Source organism: Trichosurus vulpecula, chromosome 7 (genome assembly GCF_011100635.1).
Source record: "Trichosurus vulpecula isolate mTriVul1 chromosome 7, mTriVul1.pri, whole genome shotgun sequence".
NCBI classification, from domain to species: domain Eukaryota; kingdom Metazoa; phylum Chordata; class Mammalia; order Diprotodontia; family Phalangeridae; genus Trichosurus; species Trichosurus vulpecula.
Genome location: NC_050579.1, coordinates 114254942 through 114281983, shown reverse-complemented (window position 1 = coordinate 114281983; position 27042 = coordinate 114254942). Strand labels below are relative to the sequence as shown.

Here is a 27042-nt window from a genome sequence, read left to right as displayed (position 1 = left end):
ACATTAACATGCCACAATTTTTTTTAACCATTTACATATTGTTGGATTTTTAGTTTCCAGGTTGTTTTTTTTTTTTTAAATTACATACAGTGCTAGTATTAAGCTATTTGAAAATAGTTCCCCCCCCCCAATATTTTAAAGCACCTTAAATCTTTCTTCCAAGAGACAGTATGGCATAATGGCCAGAACACTGGAGAAACAGGAGTTTCTTTGCTGGCTCTGCTGAGTGATCCTAGGCAAGTCACTTACTCTTTCAGAGCCTCAATTTCCTGTCTGTTAAATGGTGGTCATATTTGCACTACTGACTTCAGAGTTTTATTTTTGAGGAAAGTGCTTTTTAAAACTCTTAAATAGTCTAGAAATGTGAATTATTCTTAGTGTATCTTATAAGATATAGGAGTAGCAAAGATTTCAGTTTTAGGTGCTGAAAGCTAGGTGGATTACTTGTTAGTCTCACATAGGCTCTCGCAGCCCAGTCATATTTATTCCAATCCTGACTCAGATACCGAATGGTTACTCCCTAAATGAGGCAGTTTTATTCCAGCATTTTTAAAGGGAAATACTTTTTTTTTAATGGGAAAAACACAGCCAGAAAAAAAGCGGGGATTCCTTAACCTCTCTGTAATATTGCATAAGGGATTGGGGAGGGGGCGCAATGGGGGATAAGGGGACACCAAGGGTTTTAAGAACTTTAGGGAAAAAAAATCCATATCTTGTTAAACTTAAGTATCATGACTAAATAATTTCTTTTCATTCAAGCCATATAGGATCAGTCAACTTGGAACGCTTTGTGTTAAAGGGGAGGGTCCTGGATTGTGAGCAAACTCTGGTCTAGTTGTACCAGCTAGGGACTCCCTCCCTACGACCTTTGACCTCGGGTAATCTGCATAGAGGAATGACAGGCATTCAGTGGAACAGGAACAGCGGAGCTGGGTTGCAACAGGAGGTGGACTTTCAGACAAGCGTGAGAGGCCGGCGGGAGGTTCCGTGGGGAGCTCAGACTAGAAAGCGCGTTACGGGAAAGGTGAAATGAACCTTTGGAAACCCATCGGGGAAAGAATCCATGACCAAAGGACCAAGAGAACTGCATGATTGCTGGCCCCTGGCCGGCTAACGTGCAGAAATGGGCCAGACCTCAGTCTCCACGCTGTCTGAGCAACGTTCTAGTGGTGAGTAGAGGGAGAAGCCTCTTTCCTCCAGCTGTCTGTCCGGCGGGGCTGGCCAGCCAGATGCAGCTCTCTCTCCTCTCTTTTTTACAAACGGTTTTGTTTTCTCGAACTTGAGCAAATGTAAAATTGAGGGCAACGACACCACTTCACCAGGCTGATTTTCCTCTGACCTATTAAATCTCATCCGTGAGCCTATTTGGGAAACTATCCTGAATTCTTTGTCAAAGAAAAGTAGAATGCCTTTGGGGGGGTTATAGCCGATTTTTTGCCTTAAAGGTACAGACTCCCTTTTTGGGGAAAGATGCCTTGCCCTATTGGGTTATTTGAGTTGCTTCCGAACATAATTTGATTTGGGTAAACCAGAAATGAACTCATTCACACAAACGCATGGGGAAAACTTAAGCCAGACGTTTTAGAGTTCTTTTCCGTGACAAACTTAGGGAGCAAGCAAAACCTATTTGTGGTTTTCTGCGCAATTTAGCAACATAGCAATCCACAACTGAATTCTTTTTTTTTTAACTGTGTCAACTGATTAGGATTCTTCATTTAAGATAGTAATGCTGTTGATTGCCTTTCCTCTTTGTAACTGAAAGTTCAACTTTCATGTAGCCAGCCGTAACTAGTTGCTAGTTATAAAAATTGAAACTGCTTCATATGATGTCGTTTTGTTATACACTTTAGCTGCAAGATTTAAACAAAAAAAAATCTCATCGCTTTTATTGCTAAGAGTTAGAGTAGCTTTCTTAGAATTGTCCAGTATATTTCTGGGTTGTAAAAAGAGTGAGTGTTCTCTGCGTGTGTATGTGTGTTTTAAACAAAAAAGGGAAGGAAGGCACATCTGGCATTTCCCCAGCTGTGTAGGGATAAACAACTTCGTGGTTAGACAATGAGAAAATAAATAAATGAGAGTATTTTGATATTTTTATGCAGAATATTTTAGAAGTGCTTGGAAACCTATTTGATAACTTAGAATAGATAGTTGGATATATGTAATTTTTTTTAAAAAAAGACAGACTTGAGCAGACTTGACCAACGGACAAGGCACAGATTCCTAAGTCAATACCAGTAAGACTTATAATCTGTTTGCCCAGTTGTAGAAATGTTTTTTTCACCTAACATTCTTTTCTGTGCGGAGTTGTTTATATCCCTGAAGGCAAAGCTTAGTTCTCTGAAGTATTGTAAACTTTTACTTGGGGCTTATATTGGTGCTAAAGGAATGATGAGTTTTCTGCAAAGAAGAAAGTAAGAATTTTTAAAAAAAAATCACAGTTTCCTTATTAGTTTAATGGTATGTGGCCTCAAAGACGTCTCTTTTTGATCTTGTGACTTTTGTTTACTACACCTTTGATTTTTGCAAATAAACCACTTAATGTGGTGACTTCCTTTGTTCAATTGAAAAGCATTCTGACTTCTTTCCTCCTTTTGCCTTGGAAACCAGGGTAATACAATGTTTTTCTTTTTTTCATCTTTTCTAATAAAGAAGTCTTGAATTAAATCAGTGCTTTAAAATAAGTTTACTGTGCTCTCTGAATCTCCCAAAACATAAAATGCACAGGTCTTTAAAGTAACAGAATCCTTACTAAAAGTTGATAAAACCAACATATCAAAAGTTCTGAAGTTTCAGTGGTGTATTTCCTTTACCAATAGATGCAGATTGCGCTCCTCTATAACTTTGGTAGATGATTTTCAAGAATCCTTTTAGCCAGAATTGTATATAATTTTCTAGGCTTCCTGGTGAGGAGCTTCTTCAGAATTAGCTACACTGGTCCTAGCTAGACACCTAGTCTATCACAGGGCTGTCAGATTTGTCTTCTTCAGGCATACTTTGAAATATGCTGTCACCTTCAGGTCATGATGTGTCACCAAAGTAGGTAGGACTTTGCTGGAAGATTACACCGAAAGATCACATAATTTGCAAATAAATAGAAATGGTTATTACTGCTCTCAGGAAAATAAATAACTTCTGTCTGAATTTCAGGTCTGTGTTTATAAAAGTATTTACAGATATTTACAGATAGACTGGTAGCTCCAATTGTCAGGCAAACTGAGTCAAAGTCATGTTCCATAAGCAATAATACTCATTTCTGAAGTCACAAGTGTGCAGGCATAGAGTGATCATCTCATTCCACATAATTTCATCGAGATCAGTTTTGCATTATTTGTTTTCCCTGTACCTTTGCAATGCTATCCTAAATGAAAATGGCTTTAGGCCAGCTCTGTGCTTGCTACTTATCATAACTTGTATATACCATGTCCATGTCAGAGAGGCAGCTGGTGGCTCAGTGGATAGTCCACTGGACTAGGGATCAAGAAGACCTGAGTTAGCACCCTGCCTAAGACACATAGTAGCAGTGAGACTGTGGGCAAGTTACTTAACCACTATCTGCCTCGGTTTCCTCAACTGTAAAATGGGGCACTTATCCCCTAGGGTTATTGTAAGGATCAAATGAGTAACATGCAAACCACACTATGTCAGCACAGTGTCAAGCACAGAGTAGATGCTATATAAATACTCCTCCCCTTCCCAGTGTATTTTCTTTGTTCCTTGTTGGCTATTTGGCAGAGTTGTTGTGAGGATCAGGTGAAATAATATTTGTAAAAAAAAAAAGTGCTTAGTACAGTGTCTGGCACATAGTAGGCATTGTATAAATGCTTATTCCCGTCTCATCGCTTTCCAGGGTATTTTCTTCATTACTTATTAGCTGTCTGGCTGTGGATTTTAGTTCACTTTGGTACCAGGCACTTTTTAAGGGCAAGTAGGGATTATAAATCCAAAGAAGAGCCTTATCTTTCATAGCTTGTTTGCACATAACTGTTTGCATTCTGTCTCCCCTGTTAGACTGTGGGCTTCTTGAGAGCAGCGACTGTTTTTGGTTTTTGCCCCTCTCTTTATATCCCCGGACCTTAGCTTTCACAGTACCTGGCACGTAGTAGGCACTTCATCATGCTTATTGACTGGACTGGACTTTTTCACTTAGTTTATGGAAAATCTGTTTTAGTACTCCAGAGTTGATGGTACACTTAGAATTTTAAACAGTCCGTTGAATCTTGTTACTGAATCTGGAATTCAGTGGAGGTGTTACAGGTCACCTATCTGCTTCCTGTTCATTACTCTGAGCTCAATTGCCACACCTCAAAGATGTTCTTGCCTCAGTTTCCTCAATGGTACAATGGGAATAGTTTCCAAGGTGGTTGTGAGGATCAAATGAAATCATATTTGTAAAGCACTTAGTATGGTACGTAGCAAATAGTAGGCACTCTATAAATGCCTATTTCCTTCTCCTTCTCCCTATCACAGCTATTGTGAGGACCAAATGAGATGACATGCACACGGCTGGTAAAACTTCAAGTGCTGTATAAATGCTAGCCATTGTTATTATTGTCATTTTCAGATTTTTTTCAGCTCTAAATCTATGATTTTTTGAAAGGACTTTTCCTTCCTACCCCCAGCCTCCTCCTTTTGAAATCTCTCTTCCTTTTCTTCAATGTCTAACTCCTATTACTCCGCTTCTTGACAAATCCTGCTTCCTCCCCTTTCCCCTTGGAAGTGACCTCTCACCTTCCTCAAATTTTTCATAACTCTTTAGATCTCCCCTTTGCATATATTTCTAATTTGTCTTATGGTGATTCCTATGGGCGCCTCGTTTTATCCTACTAGAGGATACTCTTTAAGGATGGAGGTTGTGCTTTATATAATTGTAATGATAATGATAATAGCTAGCATTTATACAGCACTTTAAGGTTTGCTAAGTACTATGCAAATGAACCTTGAGATACTGTTAGTATCCTCATTTTGCAAATGAGGAAAGGGAGTTTGATGGGTTAAATGATTTGCTCAGGATCTCACAGCTAGTAAGTATCTGAAGCTGGATTTGAACTCTAGTCTTTATGACTCCAGGCCCAGGAGTCCATCCACTGAGCCATCTAGCTGCCCTCTCTAAATAATCTTTGCCATTTCACACACATGATTGATATTTATTTGACACTCTGTTGGAGAATCAAATTTTTTCTGCTTGACTTTGCATCGTTTCCTCTGAAACATCCTCTGGAACTTTCCTCTGAATGTTAGAAATGCACATTCAGAATGCATAATCTAGCATAATTTAAAAACACAGGCCAAATAGAAATCCATGAATGAACAGTCATTTATCAAGCTCCGCATGTATGCAGATATTCTGCTAGGCACTGGGGACATATCAAGAAAAAACATGAAAGCAGCCCTTCTGTTCAGGAAGCACACATTCTCTCCTGGAGGTACATCTATAGATAAACAGAATAGATATAAATTGATTTCGAAAGGGAGGCAGTGATGTGGGATACAGTCAGAACAGACCTTGTATAGAAGATGGGAGCTTGAGCAGAACTTTGAAGGAAACTAGGGATTTTGAGAGAAAGAGGTAAGGAAGGGTTATGTGTCAGGCAAGGAGGCTGCCTGTGAAAAGCCATGAAAACATGAGATTTAGTACAGGAAGGCCAACTTGGCTGGACTGTAGGGTGAGTATATTGGTAGTAAGGATGAAAATATAAGTTGGGACCAAGTTGTGAAAAGCTTTAAATGCCCAACAGAGTAATTTATATTTAATGCTGAAGGTAAATAGGACACCACTAAAATTTTTTGAGTAAGAAGAAAGTGACATGGTCAGATTTGGCTTTAGGAAAATCACTTTGGCAGCTATGGGGAGATCGGGTGGGAAAGGGAGGAAACTTTGATATGGGCAGAACAAATAGGAGCCTATTGAAAGTACAGGAAGGAGATGCTGAAGGTAACCATTACCACAGCGTTGGCTAGGTGAGTGGAGAGGAGTGGACATATAGGAAAGTTATGGTAGAGATAGAAATGACAACATTGACAGCTGAGTGAATATGTGGAGGGTGGGAGAATGAGGAATTGAGGATGACATGGAGGTTGTGAGAATCTGGATGACTGGAAGTATTGTACCTTCAAAAGAAGTGGCGAAGTTCAGAATAAGGGTAGGTTGGGAGGAAGAGCCTGTGGGGGAAGATAACAAAGTTTTGGATGTGCAACAGAAGTGGTTTTTTTCCAAGGATCATAGATTTATATCTAGCAGGCACCTTAAAGGTCAGCTAGTTTAATCCTTTCATTTTACAGAAGAGGAGACTGAGGCCAAGGTGTAGAAATGCTAGTAGACTTACCAAAGTCACAGTTTGTAACGACAACAGCAGTATTTGAACCCAGATGCTCTGACTCCAAAGCCAATGTTTCTTCCACATTATTACCAAGTCTCCAGAGGGATTGTACTGACAGTAAACAGTACAATTATTTATATTCTGAGGTAGATAGGTGATTCAGTGGATAGAGTGCTGAGCCTGGAATCAGAAAGACCTGAGTTCAAATCGGAACTCAGATACTTACTAGTTATGTGACCCTGGGTAAGTCACTTAACCCTGTTTGCCTTGTCATCTGTAAAATGAGCTAGAGAAGGAAATGACAAACCACTCCAGTATCTTTACCAAGAAAACCCCCAATGGAGGTCACAAAGACATGGCTGAACAACATTTGTATTCTACACATTTTGTCTTAGATTCATTAGATAACTGGGCTAATGACCAAGCTTCTGACATTAAACTACATGACTGGGGCAAGTCACTTTATCTCTGTGATCCTCACTTTCCTCATATATTCCTCATTTCCTCATTTTCCTCATATTGTCCCCTCTTATTAGAGACAATGAGACTTCTGCGGCCTATCATTAGGGTGGTAAGAAAAGTACTCTGTAAACATTAAAGCATAATATAAATGAGCCTTCTGGTTGGTTGTCCTGCTTCAGTTCTCTCCCTACTGCAGAACATCCTCTACATTCAGCTGTCGAGTTCATCTGCCTTTTAAAGCATAGGTCTATGTTACCCCTTCTATTCAATAGATTCCAGGGGGTCCTTGTCACCTTTAAGATCTAATATAAAAATCTACTGTTTTGTGTAGAAAGACCTTTATAAACTCCTCCTTCCCACTTTTATAGTCTTCTTACATTTTACCCCTCAATTCTTGAGCATTTTACCTAGCTATCCACGCTCAGAATTCTCTCCCTCCCTCCTATCTCTTGCCCTCCCTGGATTCCTTCAAGTACCAGCTAAAATCCCACCTTCTATAAGGAATCTTCTTGATCCACCTTAATCCTTAGCGCTTCATCCAATTTATCCTGCATAGATCTTGTTTGTACATAATTGTTAGCACATAATTGTCTCCTCCATCAGACTGTGAGTTCCTTGACAGTGGGAACTGTTGTTTGCTTTTTTTCCCTTTTAATTCGTTTTTATTTTGTTTCCAGGTCTGAATTGTTTCCTTCCCAACACCCCTGCCCCCTCACCTTTAGAAAGCCAAAAAACCAAAACCCATTACAAATGTACATAGTTAAGCAACATTAATTCCAACATTGGCCATGTTCCTGTAGGAATATAGTTATAGATATATAAATGTATGTATAGCTACCTATATGTAGATATAGATGCATCTATCACAGGCATAGATGTAGATCTATGATAGATCTACATATATATCAATATATAGTTATATCTCAAACTACATTCTGAGTTTATCACTTCTGTCTGGAGGTGATTATTTTTGCTTTTCTTGTGTCCTTAGTGTTTAGCATAATCCCTGCCACATAGTAGATGTTTAATAAATGCTTCTTGACCAACTGGCAGAACAACTGGACTATATTAAAATGCATGATCATTTTTCTTTGTGCCTGAAAAATCTGCCGTGTTAATTGCTCTGGCCCCATTGTCAAGAGTCCAGGTGTTTTCCTTAAGTCACTATTTCATTTTGCATTCTTTATCTCCCCTTTCCCGGCCCCTGTGCCCCCCCTCCCCCTGCCCCCAACCAAGGGGAACTGCCCAGTTTTGGTATTTCCATTGGCATGCCATGCTTAGAATGTGACCTGCTTGTGTTCAGCGGCCATGTTTTCAGCCTATTTTTTTTTATCCCCAGTGTTTAACACAATAGTGTTTTAAGGTTTGCAGAGTGCTTTATATATATTGTCTCATTTGATCCTCACTACAACCCTGTGAGGCAGGTGCTATCATTATGCCTGTTTAATAAATGCTTTTTGGCTGATGGACTGGTCTCACCACTATGTTGAAGATAAACAAAGCTAATATCCTCATTTTACAAAAGAGGAAATAGAAATGAAATGAGTAGTGCAGGTCGCACCCAATTAGTGACAGAGCCTAGAGCCTCCATACTTCAGAAATCTTGGTCAGAAACATTCATTCCCAGTTGGTGATTTTTATCCATTAGTCTTGTTAGATAATTGTCTATCAGTTGGAGTGTTTTTTAAAGTCACAAATAGTCTTTCTCTCGGTTCTGTGAAAACCTGTTGATCAGTGAATAACCTTATAGCATAGCACCATACCATGCAAGCAAATTGTGTATATTCTCTGACATATATATATGTATATATATATATATATATACATATATATGTATACTTTGATAGAATCCTAAATCTTAGTGCTGAAAGGGCTTATAAGTTTTGTTCATCTTGTTTTTTCTATGTAGGCAGAAAAGATTTTGGGACCTACTGGTTAAGTATTTGGATCTGTACTATCTAGTGTCTTGTAGTGTGTTTTTGTTGTTGATGTTTTAAACAAAAGAAAAGAGGGAATTAAGTTCTTGAGAAGGTGAGATATTCCTAACGTCACTTCAGCTAGACGTGACAGCAGGTACCAAGTCTACTTCGCACCTGGCTATCACTGCTGTTTTGACACCAACTATCTATTTCCATTTTTATTTTTATTTTTTCTTTTGTCTTCATGGAGAAAATAATGTAGAGTTTACTGGAAATTAGAATGCTTTTAATCCATCCTTATCTGAAGCATGAGTCCTCTCTGTGGGATGCCTGACAAGTAGGCGGCCAGCCCCTGCTTGAAAACCACTAGCAGCAAGGAGCTCGCTGCTTCTAAAGCAGCACATTCTGCTTTTGGATCACTCTAATTATTAGAAAGTTCTTCCTTGAATTGAGCCCAAAACCAGTTCCTTATAACCTTCATCCACTGGTCCTAGTTTGGTCTTTTGTGGCCAAGAAGAACAATTCAACATCTCTTAAGCCCCTACTATATTGCATGCTCGGTTGGAGTTAAAAGAAAAAAAGGAAACAGCAGGGATTGCCCTGAAAGAGCAAGACCAAGTAAGAGGCAACAACATAGGCTAAAGGACACTGGATTTGGAGTTAGAGGACTTGCTCTGCTACTGTGCCACCTGTGGCATGTCATTGTCTCTCTGGACATTGGTTTCCTCATCAGAAAGATTAAGGAGTTGAAATTAGATGATCACTAAGGCCCTTTCCTCCTCTAGATCCTATGATACTATATGATTAAGGCCTGATTTAGGGGAGGGACAATGGGAATTGAAAGGAGGGGAAAAGTGGAAGAGATACTTCTGGGGTAGAAATAGGGTGGAGTCATGAACTGGATGTCTGACATGAGGGAAGAGGAAAATTTAAGGATGACACAAGTGTTTAAAGGCTGGATGATTCAGGGAATGCTTGTTCCATCAACAAAAATGAGGAAGTTAGTAGATGAAGGTTTTAGAAAGAAGATATTAAGTTCATTTTGGGACACGGAGACTTTGAGGAAACAATGGACATTCAGGTGGAACTGTACAAATAAGCATTTGGACATGTGGGACTGAAGCTCAGGAAAGAGTTCAGAGCTAGATTTTAGGACTGGGGAGACATCTTCCTAGAGGTGATAACAGAAGCCAAGAAATTTGCTTGGAAAGAGTATGTAAGAATGGAGCTAATATACTTGGGGCTAGGAGGAACAAAGACCAACAAAAGGGCTTAATAATTGATCTTTGTAGTTAGTGAGATAGAAGTTGATGGAAGACTTGTGAAGTATATAAGAAGCCAACAGTGTCACAGAAGTCTGTGGCAAAGCATGCGAGTCAGAATCGCAGACTGTTGATTCTACATCAGCTGGTAATGGGGAAAAATACAATGTATTTCATTGCCTTTTGGAGTATAGGGAACATGAGTACCGTGCTGCCAGAGGCCAGGACTTTATACCTTGAAAGATCAGAATTTGCTGAGGACTCAATTAGTGAAAGTGGAATTGAGGTACATGAAAAACTTTCAATTGACACATTATATGATTCTACTAAATCAACAAACGTTTTGTTAACTTCTTACATCAGTCTTAACTAAGCACTTGGGATACAAAGGAAATGTGAAAACAGTCCCTGTCCTCAAGGACCTTACATTCAAATGGAGGAAGCAACATATACAGATAAATAACATGCAAAGTAGATCCTAGATAACCTTAGAAGGTAAGGTGCTAGCCACTAGGGGAACCAGAAGAAGATCACTGTGGGAAGTTATACATGAAATGAGTCTTGAAGGAAGCCAGGGATTCTAAGGGGCAGAGGTGACAAGAAATTTCAGGAGAGCACTACATGCATGGGAGATGGCCAAGGCAAAGGCACAAAGATGGAAGATGGAGTTTTTTTGTGTGAGGAACAGCAGCAGTAGACCAGTATTGATGGATTGTAGTGTGTATGAAGGAGACCAATGTGGAAGAAGGCTAGAAAGATAGGAGGTGGCCAGCTTGTGAAGAGTTTTAAATGCCTATCAGATGAATTTGTATTTGATCATGGGGATAATAGAGCACCACTAGAATTTGAGTAGAGGGCTCCGGACGTCGTCAGATTTGGCTTTAGGAAAATCAATTTGGCAGTTAAATGGAGGATAGATTGGAGAGGGAAAATACTTGATGGAAGCACAAAATAGGAGGCTATTGAAATAATCCAGGCAGGAGATTAAGGTGGATTAAACTAGGGTGATGGTTCTGTGAGTGGAAAGATGGAGACATATGAAAGAGATATGGAAAGGACAGGATTTGGCAACCAATTGGATAAGTAGGTGTTGAGTGAGGATAACAAGTTGAGGATAACATCCAGTGACTTGAAGGACACTGATGCCTTTAAAGAGTTGTTGTTTATTTTAATTTAATTTAATTTTTTATTCAAGAGTAGAGGTGAGGAGAGAGACTAGAACTGGATAGGTAGATCTGGGGATCATCTGCATAGGGATTGTAATCAAACCGAGTTGATGAGTACACTAAATGAGAAAATTTGGAGAGAAACGAGAAGAGAGCCCAGGACAGAGTTTTACAATACACCCACAGTTAGTGGGAGTGATATGGGTGGTGATCCAGTAAAGGAGACTGAAGGAATGGGTCAGAGAGGAGGAAAAACAAGAGAAGCCAGTCATAAAAACCGAGAGAGAAGAGAGTATTTGTGAAGAGGTGATCAGCAGTACTAAATGCTGTAGAAAGGTCAAGGAGGATGGGGATTGAGATAAAGCCATTAGATTTGGTGGGGAAAAGATCATTAGTAATTTAGGAGAGATGAGTTTCAATGGAATGATGAGGTTAGAAGTCAAATTTCAGCAAAGTTAGAAGACAATGAAAGGAGAGGAAGTAGAGACGTGCTATGTCCAATGTTTCTTTCTAGGAGTTCAGAAAAAGGGAGGAGAGATTAAGGACAATAGCTACTGGGTGTGGTAGGATCTAGTGTGAATTTTTTTGTGGTTGGGGAGATCTGGTCTATTTATAGGCCCAAGGGAAGGAACCAATAGATATAGAGATATTGAGGTTTAGAGAGAGAAGGAATGATTGTGGGGGCTATCTCCTGCACCACATGGAAAGAGATGGGACCAAGGATGCTTAAATGTAGAGCTATTGGTCTTGGTAGGAAGAAGTGTTACTTTATTGGAAACTAGTAAAGGAGGATAGATTGATGCAGGGAATATGACATGTCTCTCCCCCCAGCTCGTGGGAGGGAAGGAGAGGGAGCTTGTAAGTAAAGTACCTCCCCTCCCCATTTTTCCATGAAGTATGAGGCTTGGTCCTCATCTGGGGTGGTGGAATGAGGAAGTGCTGTGAGAAGTTTGATGAGGGCAGGTTTGGAATTGCCATTGTAGAGAGTAAGATAGAAAATAAATTAGGAAGGAGTGGAAGAATTGCTTTGTTGCTGTGGGGAGCCAGTTAAGATTAGATAACTTCAAATTGTATGAGATCCAGTTGTTGTTTTCCTGACGTGTCTGAGCCCAAGTCGGTGTTTTCCTGTCTTCCTACAGCTCCACTCAAAAGCACACAAGTAGGAAGGAAGAGGATGGTAGCAATAATTCAGGGCTGGGGTCTGGCAAGATGTGATTGACAATAGAACTAGGGAGGAAGGGATTTGAGAGTAGAGGATAAAGTAGGATTAAATTTATTCAATAAAAGGTAGAGATTGGAGAGGAAGTGGAGGTGATAACCTGGGGAAATACCGAGCTATGCAAGGACTGAAGGTCATCATGAAGAGTAGTTTAGGAGTAGTAAGGCATTCAAAAGAGGGAGTTTATTTTAAAAGTTCATCTTCCTGGTTGTCCGGAGGGACAAAAAAAAAAAACTCTTTCACAGCCAGGACACGTTGTTTTCCTGATTTCCCTTTATTACATTTCATCCTCTGTCCTGATCTTGGTGAGGACTAATAGCTCTTTCATGGTGCCATGGGAATTGTGGTTCTGACAAATGTTGGAAGCTATCAAGCTTTCCCACTTTCTGCTGTATATAGATGTTTAGCTTTGTGTCAGTGCCATGTAGACATTCACTGGCTGTTTCTGTAAACTTGGCTATCTGCTTATTTCTATTTTAAAGGTTATTTCATTCATGTAAAGTCCCAGAAAACCATGAAACTTTCTCTTCTATTCTCCTGTCCCTCAATTATAGTTCAGATGGGAGTTGGGGAGGAGGGGGGCAATGCGTGGCCATATATAAGCAAATAAGAAGACTGGTACTGACATTTTATTAAGATCAGCTAGATGAATGAATTAACGGGGAAAAGGCACTTAATTAAGCACTTGCTATATGCTGGTGATATAACTACAAAAGAGAGACTGACTCTTCCCTTTGCTAGTATTATAAGAAGGAAGGGATCAATCCGTCTCAAATCCAATCCCACTATTCTTTAAGGAGCTTGAAGATCATCCCCTGCTGACACTGAGTTCACATTTCTTTTGTACAGATAGGATAGTGTGCCTTCTTTTTAAGAGTTAGATGGTGTAGTGGATAGAGCTCAGGGCCTGGAGTCTGGAAGACCTGAATTCAAACACTTCCTGGCTTTGTGACCCTGGGCAAATCAATTAACCCTCCGTCTACCTCAGTTTTATCATCTGTAAAACAGGAATTAATAATAGCACCTACCACCCAGAGTTGTGAGAATCAAATAAGGTAATATTTGTAAAGTGCTCTGTAAACCTTAAAGTGCTATACAAATGCTAGCTATTACACTTTTCTAGAGTGGAGAGATCTGCTGTGCATGCAGACAAATATGTGTTATCATTTAAGTTATTTGCCTTAGGAATAGCTTCTAATTCAATTTAGAAAACACTGAATGCCTACTGTATACAAGGGAAGGATAAGAAGGGGACAGATATAAAGGGTTTTAAAAGCTAAACAAGATCTTTATTCTACGTGTAATAGGGAGGTATTGGACCTTATTGAATGGAGGAATAGGGAGGGCAGGCATTTATATGATCAAACTTGTGGTTTAGGAAGATCTCTTTGGCCATGGAAAAAAGATGGAATCAAGAGTACGTGAAGACAGAGCAATTAGTTTTGGCAGGAAGTAATGTCACTTCATTAGAAACTATTAAAAGAGGAGAGTTCACAGATTAGTAAAAGGTAGATTGCAGTGGGAAGAGATTTGAGGTGGGGAGAGCCACATGCAGACTCTTGCTTTAGTCCAAGTGTGAGAGAAAAGGGATGATGTGAGTGGAGACAGAGGCATAGGAGGGATGTTGTGAAGCTAGGAATACCAAGACTTTAGCCTAGATTAAGACCATTAGGTCCTGCTCAGAACCTTCAGATTTATTCTCCTTTCCTTTGGGACTTGGCTGAAGAAATAGTCATTTTGAAACTTTTTTTAATTGCAGGAAAAATGTTATTGACTGATAACAAGTTATTAGCTTCCCCGCCTAAGAATGTTTGCATTTTACTCTGCTGCCTAATCCTTAGGAATGTCTATCCCCTGTTGGAATTTCAAGCACCTATTGAGGGAGCTGTTGTTGGGAGTGCCTTCCCCAGGCTTTCAGAGTTGGGCCAGCCTAGTGGCTGACCACTTAACATGTGCATATACTGCATAAAGGAAAGATTCAAAACATTCTACATCTCTGGGTGTGTATAGAGACTATTTCTTAGTAATAGGTCAAGTTCAGTAGTAGTAGATCAGGAGATGAGTTCAAGTTCATATAACAGCATTAAAATGTGGGACATCTATAACTCTATTTGGCATTGTAGGCTAACTAACTCACCTTATGAGGAAGTTACAGTGTCAAGAAAAGTGGCCAGTAGATTTAAATTGTTTGTGTTTCTGTGTGTTTTTGACTTGTGATTCATAATTTTGCTAATGTTTCATCAAATGAATTTACTAATGTGCCTAATAGTCAGTAGGCACACTATTGGAATGTTGTCAGTTTCTTGTTTCCACTTCTGGCTCAGATCATTAGAGTGATGGATGGTTCAGTTTTGAATCTTAAATACTTGAATTTAAGGACCTCAAACTTCTAGGAAAAAATGGCTCACATTTTTAATAACAATATTCTCCTGGTGGTACTATATTTCTGTGAGAGACACAGCTTACAAGTCTTTGAAGAAGTGAAAAATTATACAGATAGGAGATAGGAGACTCAGTGCTAACAATTTAGCAAGTGAAACAGCTGGGAAAATTTTGATGTCCTTCACTGAAGAAAAACATGGGGAAGTCATGCCTTTCTTTGTATCCCAGGAGCTAAGCATAATACTATTATTATAGTAATCATTCAATCAGTGCTTGTTGATTTGACTTGACTTGGGGTCCATTAACTTGGGTTTAAAAAATGTATATTTTGATCATATTTCAATATAATTGTTTTCCTTTTTAATTCTCTGTATTTTATTTTGTGCATTTAAAAACATTCTGAGAAAGGCTCTATAATTCAAAAAGGACCATCAAAAGGGGTCCATGACTCAAAAAAAAGGTTAAGAACAACTAGTCTGAAAGGGATGAGACACTAATACAAATAGCTATAATACATAACATTACACCAAGACTGTATTAGTTACAAAATAGAGTGTTATTTGAGATCAGAGAGAAGGTCTAACCTTTGGCAGACATAGCGGAATCAAAAGAGGAAGATGGCTTTGGGCAAAGGCAATGAACTCAGTTTTGGACATGTTTGAGGTGCCAGTGGTACCTCCAAGTGTTTATATGTCAGAGGAATTTGTGGGTCTGAAATTACGAAGACTAGCCAGGGCTGGTGGTAATGATTATGGAGAAGTGTTAGCTGAAGTAGAAATGAGACTGCCAAGGAAGAGAATGTAGAGAGAACAGGACAGATTATTGTGGCAGCACTCACGACGTTTAGGGGACAGAAAGAAGGTAACGTTCCAGCAAAAGAGGAGCAAAGTGAGGTATAGAAAAAATTGGTCAGAGAGACCTCTGAAATCATGTGGTAAGAGGGGGTGGTCTAAAGTATTAACCTGGAGAGTGGTTGAAGATCAGTTGATCAACCAGTATGAGCATGGCACTGTACTAATCCGTGGAGCTGTAAATAGAGGTGAAGGACAGCCCTTGCACTCCAGGAGTTTATAATCTGATGGATCAGGACTGAAAAGGGGCCTTTAGATTGGGCAGTTATAAAGTTACCAGGAATTTAGAGATAACAATTTCCATAGATTGATAGGGGGAGGAGAGAACAAACTAGACTGAAAAGACCTTGAATTGTGAGGACATTGAAATCTCAGGTCTACACACATCCTTCAAGAAGTTTAGAAATTAATGGAAAAAAGAGAAATGAGATAATTTCTGATTGGGGTAGAATCATATGATCATAATTTTAGAGCTACAGCTCTAGACCTCAGTGGTCATCTAGTCCCATCTCCCTTGTTTTAAATTTAATTCATTCAAAGTCCCAGTGGCAATAGGTGATCAAGGCAGGATTTTAATCCCAAACCAGCTGTCCTAGGCAGCAAGGTGGGCAGAGGATACTACAGAACCCTGAATTTGTTTGTAGTCAAATAGGAACAAACCAGTTTGCAACAGAGAGATTAAAGTTGCACAATAGAATCATGAATTCTACCTGGAGCTACAAATTTGGTAACACCAATTCATTTCTCCAGGATAGTCATACTTCAGGGATATGAGTTCCCATTTTAAAGGAAACTTCCTGGATCAGTCAACATTGCAGGTCACATGCTTCTCAAATAAAGAAGGTCAGTCTGGTTTCAATTGAAATTTCACTCTTGCTACTAATATACATCTTCCCCTGACTTGAACTGAAAGTAATAAAAATGCCTTGGACGTATTAGCCAGCTCTTAAGTTGGTCACTGTTGTCTTTCATGTGGAAATATTCCCATTCAAAAAATATCATTTCAAGAGGATCAAAAACCAGACCAAAACCCTTTTTGTCATCCATTTTGTTTGTGTCATAAACTCCTTCCCTAGTGGGTCAGTGATGTGGTCCATTGCATTATAACTTGGAAGTCAAAGTCTTTTAAGAAGAGCGGCATTATTATTTAGGGAGAAGGACTAACTCCTTGGTTTTGTCATAGTGTGTGTGGGGGATAACGGGGGACACTCCCTAAGGACTTTTCTGCTAAGAGCACTGCATGTTGATTAATTCCAGCCAAAAATGGAGCCAAAGAAATGGGGACTAAATGAAAACTGGCGTCTGTGTTTTGCAATGTGGGAGTGAGAGGAAAGTTTTAAAATATAATTGAAATTTAGCAAAATATGTATGAAAAGGGGGCTGAACCCTTGCCCTTCTGAATTCTGAAAAGAAGCAGTCATTTGTATTTTTTAAAAAAAAAATCTCTTTTGAAATGGTCCCTTTTGGAAAGTGGTTAGCCTTTTATTTCCTTTTCAATTTGTACTTTCAGGGGTCCTTCCCTTTGAGCTTTAAGCTCTATTTGCAGTGCCCAGCACAGTGTGACATGAATTCCATTTAATTTTAATTAATGTCTTGAAAGAGCCGTTTCTGAAAGGTATTTCTCTGTCTCCTGCTTGGAGCCAGGAGCAAGTCAGAACCTAAGGCCTTCCTCTGAGGCAGATAGACTGACCTTCTGTTGTACTCCTCTTTCTGGAATGAAAGTGAGTTCTTTAAGTGCAGTTTACCTTGTCAGCTGGATATCAAACCAGAATAATGTAATAAGTTCAGGATTAGTACCGCCAATTCAGTCTATTTAGAGAAAATATCTTGGATTATAAAAATAATTTTTTTTCTACTGTGCGGTTAACTTTTAAGACTGTTTTCATAGAGCAATGATCTCCAAACTTAGGGGACAAAACACAAGGACCTGACCCCAAAGATTATTTGATTGAACAGTGGGTGACTGGGGTCCATTCTCATGTAATAGCCAATCTCAGGTTTTGTCTTGAGCATATTAAGTCTTATTCTCAAATACTTCCCCTTCTTCGACCCCTTCCTCTGCTGTTCAAGCTCAGTACCCCCCTTCCCCACTCCCACTAAAAAGCTAATCTATCACCACTCACTATAGTTTCACAAGTGCCATTGAGAAAATTTCTGTTGCCCAGATCACGTCGTGGCTTTAGGAGGTACCCCCGAGAGGGTGGCCTCTGCTCTTAGGAGCAGTGACTGGTAAGTAAGAACTTTTGCTTCCCATTTTATTTTGGGTGGCACAGAGTAAGTCACACAAGATGAGCAGGCATGGATGCACTGTGCTCAGGATTGAAGATCAATCAATCTCGAATGCAGACATATTATACTACATTATATCATATTATGTTATCTTTCTCCCAAACCCATTCCTTTTCCCATTTTCCAAAGCCTAGCCCCATCATTTTACAGATGAGAAGAATAAAGGCTCAGTGACTGGCCCAAGGTCATATGGACTTTGTGGCAACTAGGTAGAATACTGGATAGAGCTCTGGGCGTAGACTCAGGAAGACCTGAGTTCAAATCTAGCCTTAGATACTTACTATGTTATTCTGGTGGAGTAACTTAATCTCTGCTTCAGTTTCCTCAACTGTAAAATAGGAATCAAAATAGAACTTACCGTGCAGAGTTGTTACGAAGATCAAATTACTTACAAATTATTATTTTCTAAATAGTATTTTTTATTATATTATTTCTAAAGCTTTTAGAGTGTCTGGCACACAGTAGGTGCTTAATAAATGCTTCTTACCCCCTCCCTCCCTTCTTGTTTTAACAATCTGGCTAGCAGCTTCTGTGGGGGCGTAAGATGCACCCACAGCCGGGACCCAGGAGGCTGCCGGGGCACGGGGAAAGCACAGGTTCTTTTTATCTGCTTAAACAAGGAAAGCACGGTGAAGGGGTTGACCAGCTTTCTTTAATCCAGCATTCAGTTAGTTCAGGGGAGCATACAGACAAGCATCAACAGACAGACCAAATACAGACTACATTCAGTTAGTTCAGGGAAAAAAAAATAGCCAGGACCCTGAACTTTAGGACATTCATTTAGTTCGGGGGAAAAACAACCAGCATCCTGAACTTCAGAACAAAATACAAAAAAATTACAAATATCAACAGACAGACCCAATACAATTCATAGTTACCAACATCTAGGTTCAGTCCGAGAGCTCGGGCTGGCCCAGAGTCACGCTCGCCACTGCTGCCGCGCCAACTGGAAGGAGGATCTTCAAACTGTCTTCTCCCCTCTTATAGAGTTTTTGACATCATCAAGCGCCGTCTGCATGACCAGGGCCGATTGGTTCTTGAGTTGACCCCTCCCCCTAGGACCTTGGGAGGTCACACAGGAAGTTCTCTGCTCCCTGGCGTGGGTCTCTGGGCTTCCTGCCCCAGAAGAGGTCACACAGGAAGTTCTCTGCTTCCAGGCATGGGTCTCTGGGCTTCCTGCCCCAGAAGAGGAGCAGCAGGCCCAGCACCCAGCAAGGCTCAATGAGATAAACTGAGTCACTCAAAGAAAACAAAGGCCACTCTGGCCACACTTCTCCTCTACCACTATCAATGGCACAACCATCCTTCCAGTTATCCAGATTTTCATCTCTGTGTCATCTTTGATTTGAGGCAGTGTGCTATAGGGAAAATAATACTATCTTGGGAATCGGAGGACTTGGGTTCAAATTTCACATCAGACACATCTATTCCTATGCCCTCAAGCAAGACCAGGGGCAGGGAACCTGCGGCCTCTGTGAAGTTTGGATTCAGTCAAAAGGCTGCACTTGAGGACCTGGAAGCCACAAGTTCCTCACCCCTGGGAAAGACACTTAACCTACTTGGGCCTCTTTTTCCTCACCTGTAAAATGAGACAGTTGGATTACATAGCCTCAGAGATCCCTTCCAACCATGTTATTATGCTCCACTTTCCCTCATTTCATATTCATAGCAGTTGTCACATCTTTTTGCTTCTATTTTCAGATGCCTCACATCTCCCCCCTTCTCTCTGCTCACACAGCCACCATCTTGTTTTCTTCCTTTTCTTCCCTTTGGGCCAAATTTAAGCCCTGTCACATCATAACAAAAATTTTGATAACTACTTAGTTAACCATCCATAGAGATAACTGAAGGGGATAGTTTTGCGGTACAAAACATGCCCAGAATTCTTTAATTTCAATATTATTGCCATAGTAATTAAATATAATCAAACATCCCATAGGTCTTAGGCATTCATAGTCCACTTATATTTTCAATGTACTACTACAACTCATTAGTTCTATAATAGAAGGCAAGTTATCTTATAATAATGAACCAGTCTTCTGAAATTAATAGAATCCACGATCTTGGAGAGCTGGATACTACATATCATTATAAAGTCAAGCATGGAGAATTAATTTTTTTTTCCTCTAGATAATATCACATCCTATGTTTTTATTCATTAAACAATCATTTGTTAATGGCATCATGGAGAGAACTGAGTTTAGATCCCACCTTTTATACCTGCTAGTTCTGTGATCTTGAGAAAGTCCTTCGCCCATTCTGACCGTTTCCTCTTCTGTGAACTCTTTTCCTGCTCTGCTGTGGTTCTGGAGAAAAGGCAGTGTGGTGCAGTGGAAGAATCTGGATTGGGATTCATAGGACCTAGATTTAAATGCTGATTCTGCTACAAGGTTTGTGTGACCTTGGGTGAGTCACTTAGCCTCTAGTTTCCTCTTCAATAAAATCAGGGTTGTGGGCAACTTGACTTCTAAAGTAGTTTTCCCATCGGACTGCACTCCTTTAGACTTTATCCTGTCCCAGAAATCTTTTCATTCTGGAAGATCTCTTCAGCTCTAGAACTCACACCTGGGAAGTACCTTCTGTTTCTGGACTTCTCCCACTGATTAGAGGGCTCCTCCAAGAACTTCCATTTCAGGTGGACTCCCAGAGCAGCCATCCAGCTATCTTTTCATTTCCCATCAGTCTGCCCTCTTCTGGACTTCTCTGACAGGCCTCATGCTTTCCCTACTGCAAACCCCCAAACTCCTTTCAGCTTCTTCTTATGTGCTGTCCCCCCTGTTAGAGTGTAAGCTCCTCGAGGGCAGGGGCTGTCTTTTTGCTTGTATTTGTATTTGTATTGCTAAGGCATGGTGCCTGACACGTAAGTAAATGCTTAATAAATGTTTATTGACTGACTGACTTTCTAGCTCTGAACCTGACAGGGTTATTGTAACACTCAAATGAGAGAATGTATATAAAGTGCATTATAAATGTTGTTTCCTGTTGTTGTTTCAGTTATATCTGACTCTTCATGACCCCAGTTGAGGTTTTCTTGGCAAAGACACTGGAGTGGATTGCCATTTCCAGTTCATTTTTTACAGATGAGGAACTGAGGCAAATTGGGTTAAGTGAATTGCCTAGGGTTACACCGTTAGTGAGTGTCTGAGGCCAGATTTGAGCTCATGAAGATGAGTCTTTCTGACTTCAGGCCCAACACTGTATCCAGTGCACCACTTGGATGCCAACTGTTGTCGCTAAAGTATTTGTCCTGGGCTGAGGCAGACCAAGTAATTGAGATAGTTTGACTTTCTGGGACTTACAATGTTTTGGGGAAGAATAAAGCACATAGACAAATATGCAGTAATATAGAATTACTTCAATAACTATATTACAAAATAGACTATAATAAAAGCATAATTTGGAGGCACTAAATACATTAAACCACAGAAAAATGAAAATTTATAGTTTGTCTTAAATTTGCAAATAGATAACCAGTAGCTTAATGTTTAAAACAGTGATCTGATTGAATAAGAGCCTAGAAACTATAGAAATGCCAGGTAAAAGGGTTGAAATCCTTGGTCTCAATCCCAACTCCGCCCCTAATTGTCTGGGTGTAGTAATATTTACCACCTGACCATGTTTACAAAGCTCATGGAGATCCTTGGAGAGGGAGATTCTCTACTGGTAGAAATGTTTTTGTTCTTAAATGTCACTTCCTTCATAGTGTTCCTTTTCTGTGCCTTATTCTTCTTGTACTGTGTGCTTTCATTGTCTTGGATGTGTTTAATATCAAGCAGTGACATATCCCTTCACAAAGAGCTGCTAAAATAAGAAAGAAAATGAATAGGGAGATGCTAAAGAAAGATCTCGCTAGAACACCTGTCAAACAAAGAGGGAGTAAATGTAATCCTGCCAAAAAATAAAGCAACTTTATGTCATGTTTGTAGCTTTGCCATACTTCACACAAGACAGAACAAACATTTAGCATTACATTAGTCTCACTGTGCAACACTCTAGTATTACTTTTTTAAAGTCACATACTTCTTTCTAGATCACATGAAAAAGATCACAATGTATTGTAAGGACTACTGGACATGGACTTAGGCAGAGCTTGGTTCTAATTGTGGCTCTTCCTCTTAATCTGTTAGATATGTTATCTTAGGCAAGTCTCTTCTCTGAGACTCAATTTCCTCTTCTTACAGATGAGGATGGTAATGATATTTGTACTACCTGTTTCATGGGGTGTTGGAAAGAAAATATTCTGTAAACCTTATTACCATAGGACTTTTTAAACCATGCTTAACTTTGGGGGCCTGAAGTCCTGATGATATGAGATAGCTTTATGTGACATACAAAGGAGAATGACTTCCAAAGCACAAATGCTTCCTTCTGATTTTATTCCATTATATCAATGGAGCTGTGATTCTCATTTATGTGGATGTTCCCTATAGTGACACAGATCATAACTCATCCATACCTGCCTCTCTTTTTGTTACTCTTGTCCCTTGTCTTCCCATCATTTCACCACAAGGTGAATTCTTTTAACATTGTCTGGATACAAATGGAGTATATAGACTGTCCATCCCTTGGTGGTCCCTCAATTCATGCTACAATTTCTCATTTTACATTTCTGTGATTACATCTTCCAACATTCTCACATAATCGATCATTTGTATTCTGTTACAGTCTATTCTGTTCACTTTATGTCTTTTCATTGCCCTTTGGATACCTCACTTCTCAAAGACTGGATGTAGTACTTCATAACTTGAAGGCATCCAACATCATAATGTTGGATTACTAATTTGTATTGCCACAATGGGAAACCATGGTTGCCTAAGGCAGCACTTATTTTGCATATAAACTCAATTGTAAACTCTTATAAGGAATAGATTATTATAAACCATATCATCTGATAAAGCGGAGAAAAGCAATGGAAGGTAAAACCAGTTTTGGAAATTCTTAGCTAGAGATACAAGAGATATGTTAAGTTTGAAATCAGTCCGGTGATCAATCATGACTTTAGAGGTCTTGGTAGTGAAACATGACTCTTGTCTCTTGGTAAAAGGTATTAGCTAATAGGTATGGAATGAGGTATATGTTTTCAGATATGACCAATGTGCTGATTTACTTTTCTTGACTGTATTATTTACTAAAAGGGGGAGGAGGAAGCTATTGGAAAGTGATGACTTTGTTATTTTTTAAGTACACCAATAAAAAATAAAAAGGAGGGGAGGGTGTAGTATCAATGAGTCTGTCACTAAATAAGTAGATTCTTTTAACTTTTTATTACCAGCCTTCCAAAAAAAAAAAGAAAACAATTGAAAAATTTTGTGGATTTTTGATTTCATCAATTTGGACCTTTACTCCAGTGATATAGATCGTAACCTATCCATAACTGCCCATTCTTTGTAACTCTTGCCCCTGTCTTCCTATTAGTTCACCACAGAGGGTCCATTCAACATACTGGAGGCCTTTTTCACTTTCTCTTTACTTCTGAAGATAATAGGATGGCTATCTACCTGTCCTTATTTGAACTGTGAGCTTTTCATATTCTTTTCCTATCATACATTTTTCTGATGACATCTTTTGCTCCTGTCCTTCAAAGTTCCTCTTTGGTTACATGTTGCTTCCTGTTCATATTTATGATGTTCATTTTCAACCATGCACTTCTGTGGTGTTCTCTGTGTAACTGTCATTTTAAATTCCTCAGAGACCACCATGTTCCATTTCTCTTTGTTATACAGCAACAATAGTAGAATGATGGTTTTTTAAAAAGATAGGTCTTTGTTTCCAGGAGTAGCTTAGAGTCATCAAAGGAGCCTTGCCATTTCCTGAAAACCATGTACTTTTCTCCCTCCTCTTCAACTCTAGCCAAACTCACAGTCCATTTGTACTGTCTATCTTAGATACACGCACACATACATGGCTGATCTCTATAGGTTGTCCATCCAATTGCATGTCATAATCATAATCTTAACAAAATACATTCTTTATCTACTTGGTCTTTTCTCTATGAATGGTCAGAACAACCTCTTCTGATTATTAAATCCTGCTTTTTCCTACTAATATCCTCATCATGGATATCATCAATTCATATGTAAATGAATCTCATAAAGATTTTATACATGTGGGAAAGTAGGCATATTAGTCAATAGTTGTTGATATTCTCAAGGTAACCTTTCTAAATACACATTAATAAGGTCTGAAATTTTTTTGTGCCTTTCGTTTCTTCCCCTCCTGCTATCTTGTGAAACAATCCCTTAGTACCTTCACATTTGTCTCACATCTAGCATATTTCTCCTTTATGTATACTTGGTCTAATCCAGATGCTTTTTTCCATCTTTATTCTCTTCAGTGTTCTTTCTGCCTTCCTTATAAGCACCTATGGGATGTGATGCTAAAGTTCAGCTGTGGCGTTGGCAATGTCTTTGATGGTGAAAACAATTTGTAATCATAAACTTTGCAGATCTTTTTTTTTCACATTTTTCTGTTTGTTTTCTTCCTTCCATTTTCATCCTTAAATGGATCAATAGATCATAGATGTAGAACTAGAAGGGACCTTAGAAATAATTAAGTCCAACTCCTTCATTTTATAGATGAGAAAATTTTGGCCCCCCAAAGTTATGCAATTTGCCCAGAGTCACATAGTTAGTGTCTGAGGTGGGATTCAAACTCAGGTCTCTCTTACTCAGTTGTAAAGTCTTGTAAAGATTACAGTCACCTTTACAACTGATTTTATATCTGAAACAAGTGTTGACTTAGCCATGGTTTTTCCCTTGTGACAATTAATTTACATTGGTTAAAAACCTGTATAAAGTTAATTGCTATTGATGTCATTATTTCCAATGTTTGGTGTTAAAAAGATGGCCTTTTGTTTTAGGAAGAAGCTTGGAGTTATTACAGGGACTATTGTCTTTGGGAAATCACAAGATTACTTTCCATTTTTAAAATGTTTAAATTGAGTTGGACCCCAAAACAGGTAGCAAAATGCAAATAAAGTTTGATTGTTACAAAGATGCAGAGAACTGAAAACATCTTGGAGGAGAAGGTGGTCTGCAGGGTCAAAATCTGTAGAGAGATCAAAAAGGGTAAGGATTGAGAAAAGGCTATTAGATTTGGCAGTTAAAAGGTCATTGGTAGCTTTGGAGAGAGAAATTTCAATTGAATGATCAAGTCAGAAGATTCAAGTGGAAGATAGTGCAAAGTTGAACTGGTTCACTAAGACATCAAGATTGAGAAGGGAGTATCTTGTTGAATGCAGGAGTTGGGATGGAGAGGGAGATAGTGAACCAGGCTCTGAAATCACTGAGAAAGGAGGAAGAATGTCCTGGAGGAGACACTAGGTAATGGCTACTAGGATCTGAATTGGGTGATACATTTGGATAGAGTGAATCTCAAAGGAAGAGAGTTTGCTGAACGATGGCAGTAGAGGGAAAGAAAGTATGGAAGTGGTTATGGAGAATAAGAAATATTCCCAGTCCCCAACTGAGACCAATAAGTTGTGTGGTATGTGAGAAGGTGAAGTTCATATAGGAAAGGATGGTCAGGGATGAGGTATCATCTGATGAAGCCAGGTCTCAATCATTGCTGGAAGATGGAAGGAATAACAATGGAAGAGGTCTAAAATGAAAGGGAGTTTATTAATTAGAGAAGGAGAGTTCCAGAAGATAAAATGGAATGGGCAGTCAGATGAGGAGTTAGACATAGTAGGGTGGGGGGCGGGGGAAGAGTTGAGGTAGATGAGACTAGAAAAGGTACTGTGTTCTTTGGCATTTAGGGGTTCAGTATCCCTTGAATGAGGAGATTAGGAGAGGGTGGGAAGTATGCTAGCCATTGGGAAATGAGACAGAACAGAGTATCGGTGGATGCAAATTGCTGATAGAGGCAAGTTATTAGAAGGTTCCAGGGTTCTGTGGGGCCCATTGAGGGACAAGGCAATCTGGAAGCCTGGCCTCTCAGAGTTGCATTGGCTTTCCTTAAAAGTAAAAACTCTGTCACCTATTTAAGGCATTTAGCATTTAGATGACCATTAGATGAACTTAGTCCTCATGAAGGTTGAAAATCATGTCATACAATATTAAATAAAGGTATCCTAAATGTGAATTCAAGTGAGTGTGTTTCAATTGCCTCTATTCAATGAGTATTTTAGAAGAACTCATTAATTCAGAAATTCTAAATCCTGAGGCTTTTGGAATAAAGATTTATTTGCTTTATCTAGCATAGAATGCAGATACGGGTTTAATTCATCATTACTGATTTTACAGTGTTTCTTCAGATCTTGTTTTTATTATTGTTTATCCTAGCCCTAAGATTAGGCAGAAAAAGCAGAAAGTTTTTGGTGGAACTTAAGAAAAAAATAAACAGAGGTCCCTTTTTATAATGATTTCAGGGCTAAACGAATAGATAAACTTTGGAATAAGCAAAACTCTGGTTGATAATTTTTAGTTGAGTTGCATTTAAAAGTGCCCTTAATCCTGTCAGTAAGTCTGGGGTCAATGGAGTCATGAAATGGAACATTTTTTTCTCCCTGCAGGTTTTGAAATGGGCCTATTTGGAAAGGACAGAAAAATGTAACTTCCTGTGTTTGATGGCTGTAGCAATACATCCAGTGTAGGGCAGGTTTTCAGAAAACAAAAGCAAAATCTATGTGCAGTCATTTTTTGCAACTAATAGCTAGCTAAGAATTTATAGAACATTTATAGAATGCTTTGCAAAGCTCTTTACAAATATGTCAATTGATAATAACTAGGCTTGTATTATCATGATTCATAGTGTTTTTATTATAAACATTTCATAGATTATAGATTTAGAGCTGAAAGGGACCTTTGAAAATTATCTATTCTATCCCCTAACCCCACTCTACTCCCTTATTTTATAAATAAAGAAACTAAAGCTCAAAGAATAGAAATAATGTGCCCAAGGTCACATAGGGAATATGCAACAAAGCTGGGATTTAAACACAGGTCCTCTGGCTCCAAGTTCAGTGGACTTTTATGTTGCCTCTTGAATAGATCAGATTTTATAAGTTGTTAGGGAAGAAAGTCTGGCTTATTGTACGGACACTTTTAAATTTAACAATCATTTACTAAGTGCCTTCCTTCCTCGCGGCCCCCCCCCAAAAACTATGGCGGGGGGGGGGGGGAATATACATTTTTGATAAGAGAAGGACTTAGTGCTCTCTAATGGAGCTTATTCT

The 27042-nt window shown here is 39.2% G+C and overlaps 1 protein-coding gene across 2 annotated transcripts in view; it reads left to right on the top strand.

The window, feature by feature from the left end:
* The first annotated feature begins 911 nt into the window (after positions 1-911).
* The window catches only part of PHACTR2 (phosphatase and actin regulator 2), a 168203-nt gene continuing 142072 nt past the window's right edge, over positions 912-27042 (top strand). Inside the window, exon 1 of one of the 2 annotated variants that reach the window (XM_036766346.1) lies at positions 912-1169. In XM_036766346.1, coding sequence (XP_036622241.1) covers positions 1124-1169 — 46 coding nt within the window. In that variant the 5' untranslated portion in view covers positions 912-1123. The remainder of the gene's footprint in view (positions 1170-27042) is intronic. The other variant, XM_036766345.1, reaches the window with a different exon arrangement.